Genomic DNA, 19,201 nt, shown 5'->3' with positions numbered 1-19,201 from the left:
CCAGGTCTGAAATCAGACCCACCTAGGTCCAAATCCTGGGCTCCCATTTATGTGCTGGGTCACCTTGAGCTGGTCCCCTCTCCTCTCTGAGCCTAGTTTCCTCTCTTGTAAATAGGGAAGTTGCTGTACTGTTCATGGGAGGTTGCATCCAGTACTCAGCAAGTGTGTTTGCAAAGTGTTCAGTACTCATAAATGCAAGCTGCAGTACAAGTAGGCAAGGAGGTATCTCATTTTTTAAAGCTCATTATCAGCTGCAAATCATTACAATGTCAGCTACTATTTATGAAACACCATGTTCCAGACACCAGGCAAAGTGCTTTACAAGCATTATCTCTCCCCAGTCTGCCCCAGTTCACTCTGCTGCAACCACACTGGCCTCGTTCCTGTTCCTTGAACACTTATCCTCCTGCCCCAGGGCCTTTGCACTTGCTGTTCTTGGTGCCTGGAACTCTTCCTTCAGATATCCAAATGGCTCCCTCCCTCACCTTCTTCAGGTCTCTGCTCAAATGTCACATTCCCCAACCACCTCGATTAAAGTTTTACTCCCCTACCTAGTCCATATGCCCCTTCCTCCCGATACCCTAGGTATTTTACTCCCCACCCCACCCCCACTTGTTGTCTGACTTATTCCATAGAATGTTCATCTCCACATAGGCAGGCATTTTTAAAAATAATTAATTAGTTAATTATTTTTTGGCTGCACTCGGTCTTTGTTGCGTGCAGGCTTTCTCTAGTTGCGGCGAGCAGGGGCTACTCTTCGTTGTGGTGCACCGACTTCTCATTGCGGTGGCCTCTCGCTGTGGAGCACGGGCTCTAGGTGCGTGGGCTTCAGTAGTTCTGGTGTAGGGGCTCAGCAATTGTGGCTCGCTGGCTCCAGAGCACGGGCTCAGTAGCTGCCACACTGGGGCTTAGTTGCTCCACGGCATGTGGGATCATCGCGGACCAGAGCTCCAACCTGTGTCCCCTGTATTGGCAGGCAGATTCCCAACCACTGTGCCACCAGGGAAGTCCCAGGCAGGCATTTTTTAAATCTGTTGTTTACAGTGCTTGGGACATAGTAGATGTTCAATAAAGCTTTCACTTGATTCTCAGGACACAGGAGCCATTTACACGTATTAGGTCCATGGGTCCTTAAACCACCCACTTTGCAGATGAGGAAACTGAGGCAGAGAGAGGTCATTGCTGGAAGTCCCATAGGGGCAGAACCTGCCTCTCCCTGCTGTTAAGCTAAAAAAAAAAGGATACTTCAAGACCCCCACCATCCCTACCCCCATGTTCAGTGCTTCTCCCGAGGCGAGCCCTCGGTGAGCTGCCACGGCCCAGGGAAAGGCCTGAGTCATCGCCGCCTCCATACGGCGGCGGCGGCCGCGAACTGAGGGCGACTGCAGCGGCCGCGGCGGCAGCGCGAGGTGATGCGGGGACGCCACGAGAGGGCGTGAGTGCAGGGAAAACAGAGGAAATTAAACCAGCCGGGCTCTCCTCCCGGCGGCCTCGCCGCCCCGCCGCCGGCTGGTGCGTGGGTGCAAAGCTGGGGCACTGCACTCCCCCTTCCTTCGAAAGGGCGGGCCCCGGAGCTGCTCCCTGGGGTCTGGAGGAAGGTCCGAAGTATCAGTTCCCCGCCCCCACCCCAAGTCCAAGTTGTGAGTGGAGACCCAGCTGGGACTTGCCGGCAAAAGGCTAGCTCCCGTGTCGGCCGTCCGGGGTTGTAATGCCGCCCCCTGGAGTCATGGGGGTCCTCCTGCTGCAGAAGTGACCCCACTCCACATATCCCAGTAATCGCCTGTTGCTTTCGGACCTGCTACTCTGCGCTTCCCGCGTTCGGAAACAACCAAGCGGTCCCCAAAGTGGTCCTGGTACCAGGGAAGCCCCTTCCCCAAGGGAAAAGGAAACACTTGGCCACCCGATTCAAGGGAGCGCACTGGAGCCCACCGCCCCATACCTGCTCTCCCGGGTTTTAGTGAGCCGGGGTCGGTGTCCTAACAGTAGGTGGGTGGGGACTTGCGACTCCGGCCCCCTGCCAGCTTTGGGTGCACGGGGTGGGGCGGCTGCCCATTTAAACGCAGGCCGAGCGCCCGGGGCTCTGAAAGGGGCTGTGAGCGGAGGGTGGCCCGGGAATACCTCGCTTCGGGGGGCAGGGGCGGGAACACCGCTGGGGGCGGGGCTGGGAATGCCGCGGCGGGGGGTGGGGGGCAGGTGGGGAATACCGCCGGAGGGGGCCCCTTGTGGGGTGGGGCGATCCCGGACAGAGGGGTTGAAAGGCCGGGGGAGAGGGGTGGGGACAGCCGGGGCGCCGCCCGCCCCCCGCCGGGCTCCGGGCCGGAGCCGTGACGTCACAGCGGCTGGAAGTGCCCGGCGCGGAGGCTGTGGGAGGCGCGGGAGGGGGTGGGGGGGGGCCGAGGCGGCGCTTTATAAGCGGAGCCCGCCGGGCGCGCCGAGCCGCAGCCCGCGTCCCCGAGCCCCCCCGGCCGGCCCCGGCCCCGGCCCCCCAGCTCGCGCTCGCGCCCCCTGGGCGGCTGGGTGGCAAGGGACCGAGAACCAGGCGGCGGGCGGCCGCGGGGCATGAGGCGGGGGCGCGATGTCGGTGCCGCTGCTCAAGATCGGGGCCGTGCTGAGCACCATGGCCATGGTCACCAACTGGATGTCGCAGACGCTGCCCTCGCTCGTGGGGCTCAACGGCACCGTGTCCCGCGCGGGCGCCTCCGAGAAAATCGTGAGTGGCCGCCGCGCAGGGGGCGCTCCCGGGGGGCGTGGTGCTCGCGCCGCCGCAGCAGCAGCCCCCGGGGGCCCCCGCCCCCCCGCTTCCCGGCGCGCCCGGCCGGGGAGCGCCCTCCTGGGGCTGGGGGCTGGACGCGGAGGCGGAGGAGCCCTAGGACCCGCAGCCACCTCCGCGCCTTTTATTATTGTTATTATTATTATTTCTTATTATTAGTGTGCAGTGTCCGAGCGGCAACAATGTACTAGGCTCGCTCTGGCCCCGGGGCGCAGGCGGAAGGGCTGCGGAATTCAGCCTGGTCCCGGCTGAGTGGGGCGGAGCTGGAGGGTAGATTCGGGCGGCTGGTTGGAACCCTGCCTCCGAATAGGGAAGTCTCCGGGTCTCCGAGGGTCTCCACCTTCAGCATCTCTCCCTGTTTGTGTCTCGGTGTCTCTGAGTAGCCCCTTGTCTGTCTCTCTCTCTCCCTCTCTTCTCTCTCTGTCTCTGTCTCTATGTCTCTCTCTTTCTGTCTCTCTCTGTCTCACTATATTCTTTTTCCTCTGGTTTGCGTCTCTATTTTCCTCTCTGTCTGTCTCTGTCGCGCTGTCTCCGAGTTTGTATCTTTTTTTTTTCTGTCTCTCCTTTTCTCTCCCCTGCACAACACCCCACCCCCTGCATCTCCCTCCTCATTACCTGCCTCACCACGTGCTGAATATTTATTCCCATAACTGACCCTCCGTAGGAGGCCTGGTCTCGTACTGGGGTGGGAGCCGGGGTTGGGGCTCATGCTGCCCCCAGAAACTGAAGGATTGCCCCCTCCCCCGTCCCATCCTATCCTCTTCTATCACCTTCATCCTCCAGCTTCCCAAGCCACAGAGTTTGGCTGGGGAGGTGAAGGGGGGCAGGATGTGTGTGTTGGGGGGCACTCCCTCGGGGTTAATAATGGTGGTCCTGGGGTCCTGGGGAGAGGGGAGGAGACATCCTCCACTGCAAACTTCCCTCAGCCTCCTCCAGATACGCCCCTTCCCTCCCATTCCTTACCCTCTTCAATCTGGTTTCGGGACTCCTCCCAATACCTGGAACTGGGATTCATGGGGGCTCCCCCTCTTGCTTGATGTTCCGCCAACTTCATCAGCCCCCCTGTTTAGCCTCCACCTGCCACCACACTGAAAGCTAAGAGGTCTTTGCTCCCAAGCGTTGTGGGCAAGTGGAGAGGGGGGTGCCCTGTGCTCAGGCTTTGTCCAGCTCCTGGAGGGAATTGTCCCTGGGCTTGGCCCAGGTGAGGGCTTGCAGTTTAAATCCTCAGAATTGAAGCCAATGTGTGAAACAGTGTTGATCTGTCACATCAAGCGATATTTGAATATGTCCTGGTGTATCTATCTATGCATGGTGTGTGTATGGGTGTGTGTGTGAGTGGAGGGTGTGAGAAAGTGTATGTGCTTTGCTAGCATGAGGGCACAAGTGTGTCTGCCTGTATATGAGGGTGCATCCCAGAACGAGTGTGAGTGTGTCCCTGAGTACTCGCTGTATCTCGGTGTGGATGTGTCTGCAGTTGTATGTCCCTGACTATGGGTTTGCATGTATGTCATTGCATGTGTGCATATAAGTTTATATACATGAGTCTGAGACAGACTTCTTGCTATTGCCTTCTGAGCGGGGAGAGAGATGGTGTCTCATTGAAATCAGAAGTCAGATTCCCCTCCCCTACCATCTAAAAAGTTTGAGTCAGTGTAAATGTGTTCATGTATTATGTAGAGCATATGTGTAAATGAGAGCATGTATGTCTGGGGAACGTGTACGTAGTATATAAGAGCATGTCTCTGAGTTATGATTTTGTGTGTGTATATGTGTCTTTGCAAATATGTACAAGTACATGTTTTGTGCATATAAATGTGGACATGTATGTCTTTAGAAGTGTGTGCATATATGTTCAAGTGTGTATCTGTGAATGGCCTATGAATGGTGTGTGTGCCTAGTTTGTATGCATGTGGGTGGATTCCTGTGTGTTTCATGATTTTTCTGTAAGTGTGAGCGTGTGTGTGTACCCAAACTGACCTGGTCTTCACTCTAGCCCATCTGTAGCTAACAGGACCTTGATTCAATGCTTCCATGAAATCACCTGCTGAAAGCTAATAGTTCTCCCATTCCTGAACCCCACCCCATCCCTCAGTCTCACTAAGCCTTGCCAGAAGAGCTCTATGGAGTGAGATGCCAGGTAACTCAGGGTAGCACCTGGGAGGGGACTGTGACATGAGGGTGCTCAGGAAAGTGCCTTGGGAGTCTGATAGACATAGGTTGAAATCCAGACTTTCCCTTAACTTGCTCCACGACTTGCACTCTGGCCCAGTGACATCACCATTCTGAGGTGCGGTTTCCCATCTATGAAATGAGAATGATAATTCCTACCTCACAGAACTGTTGTGGGTAAGAGGTCTACCATCCAGCCCTTCCTCCATCCATCCTTCCATCTATCTCTCCATCCATCCATCTTTACACTCGTCCTTTCATCCACCCATCCATCCGTCCACTCACCTATCCATCCATTTACCCATCCATCCATCTCTCCATCTTTCCATCCATCTCTCCATCCAGCTCTCCACCCATCTATCGTTCCATCCACCCATTATCCATCATCTCTCTCTCCATCGATTCTTCCACGCATCCATCCTTCCATCCATCCATCTCTCTATCCATCCACCCATTTTGTTTATTCAACAAAATAATTGAGTACCTCCTCTATGTCAAATGTGTATATGCTTGAAAATCCCAGCTCAGTGCCTGACATAGTAAATGCTCAGTTAGTGACAGGACTCTGAGATGAATCTGGGTTTGAATTCTTGTCCTGCAATTTACCAGTGGTATGACCTTGGGGAAATTATTTAATCTCTCTAAACTCCAATAACCTCATTAGTCAAGGGGAGTTCAGAGTCCCCATTAAGCCACAGGATCCATGATATGCTAAGAGATTCTGAGAGATGGTGTTACAGATCATCCCTGCAAGGGGGGCGGGGAGGGAGAAGCTGCCACTGCTACTACCTTTGGCCAACTCCCAGCCATAAACCATCCCTGTGGGATGGAGCCTTCAGTGGAATGGCTTCTCACCTGGGGGGTCATAAATTCAGAACCGGACTAAGAATTGTCAGCCCCATGGCCAGCAGCTGCCGTCACTACGGGGCCTGAAGTGAGTTACCTGCATCCTATATGTTATGCCCTTGTCCATCCCCTCCTCCTTGAGGGATGGAGGGAAGGAAGGGGAGATGGAGGAGGGATATTCTGTTTGGGGAGGACCCTTTTCCTCATGGGAGGAACAGGGAGGGTCTGAGCAGCTATCAGCAAGAGGCTGTTTGAGGACTTCCCAGTAAAAACCAAAGTTCAGCATCTATGTGTTTTCTTGACAGTTTTCTGTGCAGGGGGGAAGGACCCCAATACTCAGTATCAGTCAAGAGAGGCAAGGTAACACTGCCATAACACGTGGCCTCATATCTCGGTGGTTTAATACTGCACAGGTTTATTTTGTGCTTGAACGATGTATCCACGTTGGCTGGAGAGCTCTGTCCATGGTCGTCATGGACCTGGAATGATGGAGGCTCTGTGGTGACATGATCACTGAAGCAGGGAAAGGAAGGTCCAGCGTAGCCCCCACTGGCTCCTAAAGCTCTTCCCTAGAAGTGACACGTTACTTCTGCTCACATTTCATTGGCCAGCACAAGTCACATGGCATGCTTCACCTCAAAGAGGGTGAGAAGTGTGGTCCTACTATGACCTGGACAGAGAAGAGCGGCCGAATATTTATGAACAACCCTAAATACACTACTGATCCCTCTTCCTCTTATTCTACAACAAGAATTCTCTTGGAGGGTATCTCCATTCATTCATTCCCTCACTCATTTATTCAACAAATATTTATTGAGCACCTACTATGTGCCAGGCGCTATTCTAAGTGCCAGGGATATGACAGTGAACAAAACAGACAGAAATCCTTGTCTTTGTGGAGCTGACATTCTAGGGCAGGGTAGGGGAGAAATAAATAAGTATACAGATAAATGTATAATACATGGTGATACCTGTACTATGAAGAAGCATAGAGCAATATAAGGGGAGTGGAGAGTGCTGGGGGGGACTATTTTAGATTGAGTAGGTGACATTTGAGCAGAGATCTGAAGGAAGTAAGCAGAGGGAACAGCAAGTGCAAAGGCCCTGAGGTGGGAATATGCCTGAAATTTTGGAGAGTCAGTGAGGAAACCAGTGTGGCTGAAGCAGAGCGAGTGAGGTGGGAAAGTGAGAAGAGATGAGGGCAGGGAGGTGTTGGGAGCCACATCATGTTCGGGGGAGAGGGACTTGCAGGGATTTTAGATTTAACTTGCAACTTCTCATGCATTCCCTCTACTCATTTCATGCTTTCCTTTTCAACATGCACTTTTAACCTTCTAACATTCACAGTGTAGTTGATATTTATTTTGTTGTCTGATTCTCCCCACTGTAATGTCAGCTCCATGAGGGCAGAGATTTTTTTTAAAAATCCATTTATGTTGACAGTTATAGTTCCAGTGCCTGGCACTGGGTCTAGCACATAGTTGGTGTTCAATAAATACTTGTTAAGTGAATAAATGGGATGCCAGGGAGGGTGCTAAGCAAAGGAGGGATGAGACTTAACTCAGGTGTTCACAGTTTTTCTCTGCCCCCTGTGGGGAGGACAGACTGTAGGAGGTGAGGGTGAGAGCTGGGAGACTGGGGAGGCGGCCAAAACACTGGTCTAGGTGAGTGATGATGGGGGCTGGACCAGGGTAGGGACCAAGGAGGTAGAGAAAAGTAGGCGTATTGTGGATTTGACCCACACCTGCCTATTCACCTGTTCCTAACTGTGGACTTAACGGCTTTTGCTCAAACACCTCAATATGTCAGGAAATATTTATTGAGCGCCTACTTTGTACTGGGAAGTGTCCTAGACTATGGAATATAGAGATGAATAATGCCCTGGCTTCAATCAGATCTCTGTCTCATCAACAGTACTTGTGACACGACATGGTATGTGTAGAGACAGAGATATTTCTGGAATGCTGTTGGGGCACAGAAGAGGGGCACTGAAATCAGCCAGGTTGCAATGGAAGTTTCTTGGAGGTGGTGATGTCCAACTGAGTCTTAAAAGTGGAGAAGGAACCGGCCAGGTGAAAAGAGAGCAACGGCATTCCAGACAGAAAGAATAGCACGGACAAAGGCTCAGAAGTGAGGAACATCTTGTTGAGGACGGACACTGCAAGCTGTTCGGAGTTGCTGAAGACAATGTGCCAGGCTGGGAAGAGTGTGGAAGTGGCCTGAGTGGCCAGAGGGGTCCATGTCACAAAGGGATTTGGGCTGAGGTGTCTGTACTTCATTCTGAGTGTCAAAGGATGGGAAACTTGAAGGGGTTTGGAGCAGGAAAAGAATATGAGGCTGTCAGTTGCATTTTTCAAAAGAGCTGATTGTTAGAAAATCCTTCTAGATTGTGAGTATGAAATTTATCTCATTTTAACATTTTCCTGACTCACTTGCACCAAATCTAAACTCCTTACCCTGGCCCAACTTGGTAAGCCTCAGTTTCTTCATCCATAAAATGGGGATAATAGTAGATTGTACCATATAGCATTGTGTTCAGCCATGTGCCTGGCATGTGGAAGGTGCCTATAAGGTTCGCTATTATTATTATCACTAGACCCCTGCCTGAGTCTCAGATCTTGGATCACTCTTCCATCCCTTGCTGCTTTTCCTGCCTCTGGAACTTTTCACTTGTTCCCATCCTCTGGGAACATCCTTCCTCCAGTCCTCCCTCTAGCCAGCTCCTTCTCACCCCTCCTGTTCCAGCTCAAATGTCACCTGCTCAGAGACAGCTCCCCTGACCACCCCAGCTACAGTGTCCCCACTTTATTATTTGAACCTGTTCTATTATCTTCTCAGTACTCATAATGATCTGAAATCATCTTGGTAATTGTTTGTTTACCACCAACAGAACAGAAGTGCTATCTGAGTGAAAACTTTGTCCGTCTTGTTATTACTGGGATTTTCTCATTTGGGGCCATAGGTATTTCCTGAATGGTCTCAGTTCTGCCCCATGAGACCACTGCCCCTTTGTCCTCCCGGTGAAACTTCTGAGCCTTGATGAGTATTTCTGGGACCACTTAGTCTTCTCCCGTTGCTCAGAAGTGTCTGCTTCTTATAGTTTTTTTTTTTTTTATCGTGTCTTTGTTTCTCAACCCTTCTCTGTTTGAATGGATGTCCAACAAATGTGCACATTGTCACTTTCTCCATCTCTGTCTCTCGGTCTATGTCTGTCTGTCAGACATAGATCTTGCCACCAGAGAGCAGAGTCATCCCTGACTAGCAATCACTGAGCTCTTCTGTGTGCCAAGTCCTGTGTTGGGGGCTGGGGATACAGCAGTGAACAAGAGAAACTTGATCTCTTTCCTCACAAAGCTTCATAGGGAGACACAGTGAACTTGGAATTGTGCAGATGGCTATATAATTAAAGATTGGTGGGGGCTGTGAGGGCAGAAATTTGGGAAGGGTTAATCAAGGAAGGCTTCCCTGAGGAGGTGATGTTTGCCCTGAGACAAGAAGGATGAGTAAGAGTTGGGCAAAGACAGAGCTGGTAACGTGGAGGGAGAGGGGCCAAGAGAACAGGGTGTGTGAAGGTGTTGGGATGGGATGGCAGGTGGTGTGTGAGGATCTGGCGAGATAGGCAGATACCTGACTACCACTCCAGACCCCAAGCTTGATGCAACACATAGAAATGGCTTGAGATGCTGCCTTTGCCCATACGGTCGGCACCAACAACAGCACCACGGACAGCTACCAAGGGAGGTGGTCTGGGCTTTGGGGCTGCTTGAGTGTAGTTAAAACTGGCTTCCCCCTCTTCCAGAGGGAAGCTCTGGTTTCTGCGTCTTGGTGTCTTCGTGCCCCCAGCATCCTTCTCACCTCCTGCCCTGGGCGGCTGACGCCTCTCTGTGAAACTCCAAGAGAGGTGCAACCGCAAAGCTGGGCGAGGAAAAAGCAGGCTTCTGGGGGAGGCTCAGGCGTTTTGAGAGAGTCTGATGTGGCGTTGGGTGTGTTTGTGTGTGGGAGTGAAGAAGTTGCCACTGGGAGATCTGAGGGACCAAGCTGGTTCTCAGTCCTTGTCTCTCTCTGTCTCAGCCTTGAGGCTTCTCTATTTTTAAACTTTGTATTTTGAGTCTGTCTCTGTGTGTGTCTCTCTCTCACATATCTCTGTCTCATTAGTTGTCTTTATTCCTCTCTGTCTTCATGATGTATCTACAACATATGATAGACTTGTGTTATCTCTCTCTGCCTGTGTCTCATGTCTGCGTCTCTTTGTCTCTATCCTGCTCTCTGTTTTCTCTCCATTTCTGTCTTGTCTCTATCTCTGTCTCTAAGTCTGTTTCATCCTTTCCGTGTGTCTCTATCTGTATGTGTCTCTTTTGTCTCTGGTTCTGCCATCTCTGCCTCTTTGTGCCTCTGTCACTATATCTCTTCCATCTCTGTCTCTCAGTCTATGTCTGTCTGTCAGGATTCTGTTTCTCTCTCTCTAGAATTCTGTTTCCATATCGCCACAGTTACTGGATCACAGTCCAGGACCCTGACGGGGAGTGGGGGAGAGACTCAAATTCTCAGACCTAAGAGAGCTCCTGAGACAGGACAGGGCCAGAATGTACGTTGGGTGTTGGGCAGGATTCAGTGAGTGGGACAGGATGAGCCAGACCAGCATCAGCCCTTGAAGGCCCTGGGGGGACAAGGGAGGAGATGTTTGTACCCCTGGAGATGCTGGGAATGGAGGCCGAGCTTTGATTTCAGCCCGGGGTAAAGGGTGGGTGGGTGCCCAAGCTCTAGGTGACCCTGTGCCCTCCCCCACCACTCCCACTCCCCTCTGCTGCCCAGGAGGGCATCCCTCAAGGACCCAGCCGCCAGGCCCCAGCGCTGGCTCCAAGACGGAACAGCTGTCTGGGCTGCAGCTGCAGAAGCTCATTTTGAACAAGGGAGATGATTGCAGGAGTGAGTGGGGGAGGGTGAGAGAAGGGGAGGGTTGCAAGGGCCAAAGAGGAATCAGGCTTGATTGTTGCTGCTGCTGCAGCGGGTAGTTTGCCCAGGAGATGGGGAGACTGGGTGAGGCAGAAAAAGGCAGAGGGAGGTCTGTCGGCCCACGCGTGGTCCATCTGTCCCCACTTCTGGTCCTCCCTCGTGTGAAGTTTTTCTGCCTGTATCTGGCTGTCTCTCCCGCTGGCTGTATTTCAGAGCCTGCATCTCTGACTCTGTGTTTCTTGTTGTGACACCTTCTGCCCTGTATTTCAGTTTCCCCATCTCCCTGTCTCTCTGGCTGCCACGCCGCCTGGATCTCTGTGTATCTCTGAGCCTCCTCGCCTGCCCCTCGGTGTTGTCTTCATTATCAGAAGCACGGCTAAGTCTCCAGCAGCCCTTCGGACTGCTCTTTCTTTTGTTGGCATTTCTGCGATACTCAGGGGTTGGAGACAAACAGAGATGGCAAATTCCCAGGAAATGATGGGATCGTGTCCTTCCATAAAGGGATATTTACAAAGATATCTCAATTAGGACTAATTAATTAAGCGAGTCACTTCCCCTGCCCTCTCCCCAACCCTGAGGTCCCGCAGTCTCCTGGGAGAAAACCAGCCAATGACTGGATGACAGTCTGGTGCTCAGGTGGCGTCTCAGTGTTTAATTTATAACAGCCTTCTCCTTGCTGCCCTACAATCCGTCTGGAATGGCAAGGTGGCCTCAGGCGCGTAGACTCAGGCAGAGGCTGGAGACCTGCTGGTCTCCCAGAGCATGCAAAGGCATGTGTGCATATGTTGGAGCCTTCCCTGCATGTCAGGGCATGTTGTGGCATGTTTGAACATGTTGGGGTATGTCTTCATGGCAAACACGTCCCTTCGTGTAAGGAGAGTCCGATGGCCACCAGGCACATCTGAGCACACGGGACATGTTGGAGCAGGTCAGAGCATGTCTCTCATGTGGGGAACGCCTGAGCATGAGGACCCCAACAGAGGATGGGGCACGTGGCAGGGCACAGGGCACAGGATGGCTCCTATGCCATGCAGTGAAGGTCTGCACTTGCAGGTTAAGCATTTATCCTCAAGTGCAAGGCAAACTCTGCCTTGCAGGACCCCCCTGGCAGGGATAACAGAGCCATAACAATATCTACAACTTCCAGGAGGAACTGGTCACCCCCACCCGCTGCCACCCCTGCAGCTGTTGCACTCTGAGTTTCCACATCCCCTTCAGCACTGGTGGGTCAGGAGAGTTGAGTTCCAGCTCTTTTTTTTTTTTTTTTTGCTGCACCGCGTGTGATGTGGGATCTTAGTTCCCTGACCAGGGATCGAACCCGTGTCTCCTGCAGTGGAAGCGTGGAGTCCTAACCACTGGACAGCCAGGGAGTCCCCGAGTTCTAACTCTCGATGCACTATTTGCTCCTCTGTCCTCTGTAGTTTCCCTCCGCCAGTGCATGGCATCAGGGTCCCCATTTCCCCCATTGCTACAGTCCTACCAGGTCCCTTGGGATTACTTCTCACCTCTGCCTGCACCTTCCCACCCCACACAGTCTGTTGATGCAACCCTCAGCGTAGCTCCCATCAGAGTGATGCAGCCTAAGATATAATGACAAATCTGGAGATACAGTCCTTAGTGTGATGCCAGGGTAGTGTCGGGGCCATAAACTATCTTGAAATCTGACTTCAGTTCTGCAGACAGGCACTGGCTGGGACATTTGGTGCAGTGAGAAGGAAGAGAAATTTGCTCATTCTGGTGAATACATTCTCTTGCTATTCCAGGAAACAAGGATTCCCCAGACCTGTTGGCCGAAGCTGGCTCCATTAGCCCTTGTAAGTGTCATGTGACCTCAGCAGAACACCAGGCTTATTAGTAAAGCATAAATTCTTCAGGAATATTTCAGGACTGACTGCAGTGCTAATGAGTTAGTCGGGGAGACCTAAGAGTGCAACTGACAGAATGTATACAGATGTCAGTTCCTACTGCGAAGAGTGTAGGAATGTTCAAGGCTACAGGATGGACACGAATGGACCTGGAGGATTATACATGGAAGGGTGCGGGGGTTCTTGAAGGGACACAGTTGCGTAACATGTTTGTGGCTTCTGGATAGACCTACACATATGTACGTGGCTGTCCAGAATAGCACACAGAGGGTTGTGGGTATGTAGAGGGGGGCATTCCCCTGTGTGATGGGCACACTGTGGCAGAGCTGTTTGTGGGTTTAGGCAATGTGCGTTTACATAGGTGGCTACTCTTTATATAAAGAGTCCTCATGCAGACTGACTCGTGGGCTCACAAATTGTGCACAGAATATATGGGAATAGAATGCTTGTGAACACGTCTAAATGAAGGGGATGTACACGGCTATGGACAACAGTGCAAGAGGCATGTATACTGGCATTTGCTCACTGATGCACACCGGCATTCGCTTGAATTTACACAAACGTGCACCTATGCACATAGCTAGTCACTGATGTATCCAGATGTTCCATATGTGTCCGGAAGGTAGATGCTCACAGGTGCCTGTGGATAAACATGGATGCCCACAGACAGTCGCAGAGCCCCCTGTGTACCCCAGTACCCACATGCCACTATTTGGGGATGCAAATGACCAACTCCCTCGCAAATTCCCCAGATTCCTGGCAAAGTGAGATCTCAGAGCAACAAGAGTGACCTTAGAACTGCCCCCAGACCCTTTTTGGAGGACCACGGAAGGGATGTCTCAAGTCACACGAGTGCCTGGGTGACCCGGCAACGCCATCCAGGAACACAGAGCCCTGAGCCAGCCTCTCTCAGGCTGTCTTAGCTGAGATTCTCACCTGTTTGACATCCACCTTGCATAAGGGCCAATTATGGCAGCCAATGCTCAGAAGTGGCTTGCAGTAGCGCCCAGCATGTTAAGAAGCATCATTACCATTGAGTAGAAATGTTACTACCATTGCGAATATTCTCCTTGAAATGCAGAGAGATCCTGGTCCTCTGCATTTCAGTCCTGGCATCCACCGCAGTGTCCCACCAGCGTTTCAGCTTCATCTGTTTCTCTCCTGCTCTCGTTTGAGAGAGTCAGTCAGTCCATTAAAGCCGTGGTTTCCTCTCCCGCTGTGCACTCTTCCCTGACATCTCTCTTCATTCTCATTTGCCTCCAAGCATCACAGTTCCAGTCTGTCTGCCTGGGGGTGGGGGGGTGTTAGAGAGTCTGTTTGGAATACAGAGCCCCCTAAAATGGGCTGGTGAAATAGGAGCTTTAGATAAAGAATGGAGGGAGTCTCAGAAAACCCAATAGGTGGGGCCTTAGGGACTTGGAAGGCCGTCATTCACGCACTCATTTAGCAATTCAGTTAGCAAATATTTATTACCCACCTACTAGGAACCAGGTGGACAAGAGAGACAGGGTGCTTGCTCTCGCGGAGCTGACATTTTAGTGGGAAGAGACCAGTAACACGCAACGAGAACTTATCACCCAGTAAGAGCTCTGTGCAGACTTAAACCAGGGTGAGGGATGTGGTGGAGGTGGGGCTACTCTGGATTCAGGAGAAAATCCCCACTTTCCTGTCCTCCCCTCCACTCTGGGGGCCCTTCATTTCTGCACCCCTCACTTCAGCCTGCCCATGGCTCTGGTTTCTGCAGCCCCCAATCCCCCATGCACCTTCAGCTCCAGGGCCCCCCTGGCTCCATACCTTTTCGTTGCTTTGACCTCCATGTTCCAATTCCATTTCCCTGGACTGGAGGATTTGTCTCTTTCAACTTGTATCAGGAATCCACTTGTTGTCCAATTTGCCAGACACCTTGGGCACTTGGGAGAGCAAATACGTAAACAAGTTCATTTTGGATAGATAAGTGCTGCAATAAAAATGACAAGAAGTAAAGTAATGTGACTGGGGAACCTCATTTTGTCAGGACACTGGGGTAGCCTCTCTGGGGAGGTGGCTTTTTTCCCAGCTTTATCGAGATATAATTGACGTATAACATTGTGTAACTTTAAGGTGTACAACAAGATGTTCTGATACATGCATGTATCACAAAATAATTATCACCGTAGGGTTAGTTAACCCCTCCATCACCTCACATAATTACCATTTGTGTGTGTGTGAGGTGAGAACATTTACGATTTCTCTCTTAGCAACTTTCAAGTATATAATACAGTGTTGGTAACTAGAGTCACCATGCTATACATAATATCCCCAGAACTTATCCATCTTATAGTTAGAAGGTTGAAGAGGTGACATGTGAACACAGATGAGAAGGAGTCAGTGGTGGAAAGAACTGGGAGAGGAGCATTCTGGGAGAGGGAAGAGCATTCTGGGAGAGAGAAGAAGATTCTGGGAGGAGAGCATTCTGGGAGAGGGAAATAACTGGGAGAAGAGCATTCTGGGAGAGGGAAATGACTGGGAGAAGAGCATTCTGGGAGAGGGAAGAGCATTCTGGGAGAAGAGCATTCTGGGAGAGGGAACCACAGTGCAAATGCTCTGACATGGGAAGGAGCTTCTTGCCTTCTGGAAAGAGGACCAGGTGGATCTAGAGGAGGAGAGGTTAAGGTCTTATAGCTTGGCAGGAGACACTGCATGCAGGGCCTCACAGGCCAAAGTGAGCTGTTGGGTTTTATTCTAAATACAGTGAGAAGCCACTTGACAAGTTGCAGTGGAGAGGGGAGCCATGATCTGATTCACATTGTGTAAAGATCCCTCTAACTTCTGTGATGGGGAATGGATTCCAGGGAGTGGGCATGGAAGCAGGGAGATCAAGGAGGAGGTGACTGCAATGGTCCAAGCAAAAGCCAGTGGTGGCTGGGCCGGGATTGAAGCATCCGGAATGGTGAACAGTGGGCAGATTTGGCACATGTCTTAAAGTAGAGCCATCGGGACTTGCTGATGGATCAGATGTTAGGGGTAAGAGAAAGTGAGGAACCGAGAAATGGGGTGATGTTTACAGAGAACCAGAGACCTAGGAAGCATTTCTAAAAGACCCCGGGGGGACCAGAGCAGACCAGATACCAGCTGGGTCACTCTGCCTCCTAATAACCAGGAAGATATAATGGCCTGAATCCCCTTCTAAGATCCATGGAAGGCCATTTATTCCCCAAGATTCCCCCACCCCCTGGAGGGCCTATATTCTCTTGGTCATCCCTGCCTCTGACTTCCTGCTTCTATGCAATTATTATTCTTCACTTGGTGTCTTGTGTCTTTTGGTCTCTGCTCTGACCTTTACCTGGACTGAGAGCTCAGTCCTTGAGACTGAGATGGAGAACCTCAAGCTCAGTCCTTGAGACTGAGATGGAGAACCTCAAATGCCAGGGCAAGTCACCTGAACTTAATCCTGAAAGCATTGGGGCCATTTATGCAATCATTGATTTATTCAACAAGTACTTTTGAGGACCTACTGTGTGCCCTTGCTGGGAGATAAGATGATGAGCCAAGCAGTGCACGGAGCCTCCTTTGAAACAGGGAGACAGGTAACGATCAGATATTCACAGAGAAATATAAATTGCAACTGTGATAACAGCTTGAGGAGAAGATTCTTGGTGTTATAGGAGATTCTAATAAGGGGATTTGATCTAATCTGGAAGGTCAGAGGAAGTAAGAGCTGAGATCTGAAGCAGAGAACAAAGGGTATTCCAGGCAGAGAGAATTGCTCGTGCAAAGGCTCTGAGGTGAGGGAAAGTGTAGGCAGTATAACAGAGCAAAGAAGGCTTTGGAGGGGAAAGACGGTGTAGGATGAAAGCAGAGAGGTAAATAAAGGGCAGACCTGCAGGGCCTTGTGACTTTGTTAAGGAGTTTTATCTGTATCCTAAGAATAAAAGGTGTCTACCAACGAGGTTTTGGTTGGGAGAATGATATCATCAGATGTGCCTTATAAAATTTCCCTACCCTCCTACACTGTTGCTGGGAATGTAAGTTGGTGCAGCCACTATGGAAAACAGTATGGAGGTTCCTCAAAAAAACTAAAGATAGGGCTTCCCTGGTGGCACAGTGGCTGAGAGTCCGCCTGCTGATGCAGGGGACACGGGTTCGCGCCCCAGTCCGGGAGGATCCCACATGCCGCGGAGCGGCTGGGCCCGTGAGCCATGGCCGCTGAGCCTGCGTGTCCGGAATCTGTGCTCCGCTACGGGAGAGGCCACAACAGCGAGAGGCCCGCGTACCGCAAAAAAAAAAACAAAACTAAAGATATTATGGTTTTCTCAGGTACCTAGAGTCTGTCATACAGAGTGAAGTAAGTCAGAAAGAGAGAGACAAATACCGTATGCTAACACATATATATGGAATTTAAGGGAAAAAAAATGTCATGAAGAACCTAGGGGTAAGACAGGAATAAAGACACAGACCTACTAGAGAATGGGCTTGAGGATATGGGGAGGGGGAAGGGTAAGCTGTGACAAAGCGAGAGAGAGGCATGGACATATATACACTACCAAACGTAAAATAGATAGCTAGTGGGAGGCAGCCGCATAGCACAGGGCGATCAGCTCGGTGCTCTGTGACCGCCTGGAGGGGTGGGATAGGGAGGGTTGGAGGGAGGGAGACGCAAGAGGGAAGAGATATGGGAACATATGTATGTATATAACTGATTCATTTTGTTGTAAAGCAGAAACTAACACACCATTGTAAAGCAACTATACTCCAATAAAGATGTTAAAAAAAAAACAAAACTAAACTAAAGATAGAGTTTCCATATGATCCAGCAATCACACTCCTAAGACATATATCTGGACATATTTGTCTGGACAAAACTATAATTCAAAAAGATAATACGCCCCTATGTTCATAGCAGCACTGTTTACAATAGCCAAGACATGAAAACAACCTAAATGTCCATCAACAGATGAATGGATAAAGAAGATGTGGTATACGTATACAATTGAATACTTCTCAGCCATAAAAAAGGATGAAATAATGCCACTTGCAGCAACATGGATGGACCCAAAGATTATCATACTAAGTGAAGTAAGTCAAACAGAGAAGGACAAATATCATATGGTATCACTTACATGTGGAATCTAAAATATGACACAAATGAACTTATCTATGAAACAGAAACAGCCTCACGGATATAGAGAACAGACTTGTGGTTGCCAAGGAGGAGGGGGTTGGGGAGGGATGGATTGGGAGTTTGGGCTTAGCAGATGCCAACTTATGTATAGAATGGATAAACAGCAGTGTCCTACTGTATAGCACAGGGAACAATATTCAATATCCTGTAATAAACCATAATGGAAAGAAATATGAGAAAAAAAAGTTCCCTGAGGCTCCCATGTGTGCAGTGGACTGGTAAGAGGAAGCGTAGAGCAAGGTAGACCAGATAGACTTTCTGAATTGTGAGGGTGGCTTGGACCATTGAGTGGTGATAGAGAGTGGAGAACCCTGCATGAGTTGTAAAAATATCTAGGAGTTAAAGTCAACCAGACTTAGTGAGGGAGTGGAAATGGGGGTGGGGATAATGCCTGGGTATCTGAACCACTGGCCTGGGGGGATGGAGAAGGTGACATAGGGAGCATTGAATGAGAACTGGGCTCAAGAGAGAAGATCTTGCATTTCATTTTGAGAATGTTGAAACTGAGGTGCTTTTGAGATGTCCAAAGGTGTTGGGAGGAGGGGATCAAGGAGTCAGATGTATATATGGATTTGGAGTTCTAAGGACGTTAATGCATACAAGTGATGATATAAGATTTGGTTAGAGGAAGCATCCTTAGAGAAAGATTGACGTAAAGAGAGAGCCTAAGGCTGAGTCTAGAGCAGTGGTTCTCAACCCAGAGATGATTTTGCACCCAGGGAGATATTTGGCAATGTCTGGAGACATTTTGTTGTCACAACTGAGAGGGGATACTAGCGGTGTCTAGTGGGTAGAAGCCAGAAACACTGCTCAACATCCTACAATGCACAGAATTGTTATCTGGCCAAAATGTCAATCGTGCTTAGGTTGAGTTACCCTGGTCTAGAGTAACATTTAATGGCCAGGTAGAGGAAGATGAGCCTGCAAAACAGATGCACTGGGGTAGGAAGGAACCATGCAAACATATGTGATGGCAGCCAAGAGAAGGAAATATATCAAGAAAGAGAGAAGAGTCAACAGAGTTGAACCCTGCTGAGAGGTCAAGAGAGATGGTGGGCTGAAAAGCATCCACTGGATTTAGAAACGTAGAAGCCATGGGTGGACTTTGCAAGAACTATGTTGGTCGTATGATGGGGTCAGAAACTAGATAGGAGCAGTGGAGGTGCGAGTTCAGGAAGTGAGGAAATGGAGGCAGTTAGTGTAGGCAACTAAGAAGAGGAGTAGTAGACAGATGGAAGGAGGAGTCAAGTAAGGCATTTTGTTTTTTCATAGGAGAGACTTGAGTTTATTTAAAATCCAATGAGAGGGCTTCCCTGGTGGCGCAGTGGTTAAGAATCCGCCTGTCAATGCAGGGGACACAGGTTCGAGCCCTGGTCCGGGAAGATCCCACATGCCGCGGAGCAACTAAGCCCGTGCGCCATAACTACTGAGCCTGCA

At 50.5% G+C, this 19,201-nt stretch overlaps 1 protein-coding gene across 2 annotated transcripts in view; it reads left to right on the top strand.

Moving 5' to 3' along the window:
- The window catches only part of OLFM2 (olfactomedin 2), a gene marked incomplete at its 5' end in the record, with an annotated part of 62,084 nt that overhangs the window by 12,534 nt on the left and 30,349 nt on the right, over positions 1-19,201 (top strand). The window contains one exon of one of the 2 annotated variants that reach the window (XM_082837085.1): positions 2,576-2,710. The exons of the other annotated variant lie outside the window; for it this stretch is intronic. Within the exon in view, the coding sequence (XP_082693211.1) occupies positions 2,576-2,710 (135 nt within the window). Of the gene's footprint in view, positions 1-2,575; positions 2,711-19,201 lie in introns of those variants that run through there. 2 annotated transcript variants of the gene reach the window in all.

This window comes from Leucopleurus acutus, assembly GCF_964270905.1.
Source record: "Leucopleurus acutus genome assembly, chromosome: 3".
Taxonomy (NCBI): domain Eukaryota; kingdom Metazoa; phylum Chordata; class Mammalia; order Artiodactyla; family Delphinidae; genus Leucopleurus; species Leucopleurus acutus.
The sequence above is the reverse complement of the archived record's forward strand: the minus strand, read 5'-3'. Positions and strand labels throughout refer to the sequence as shown.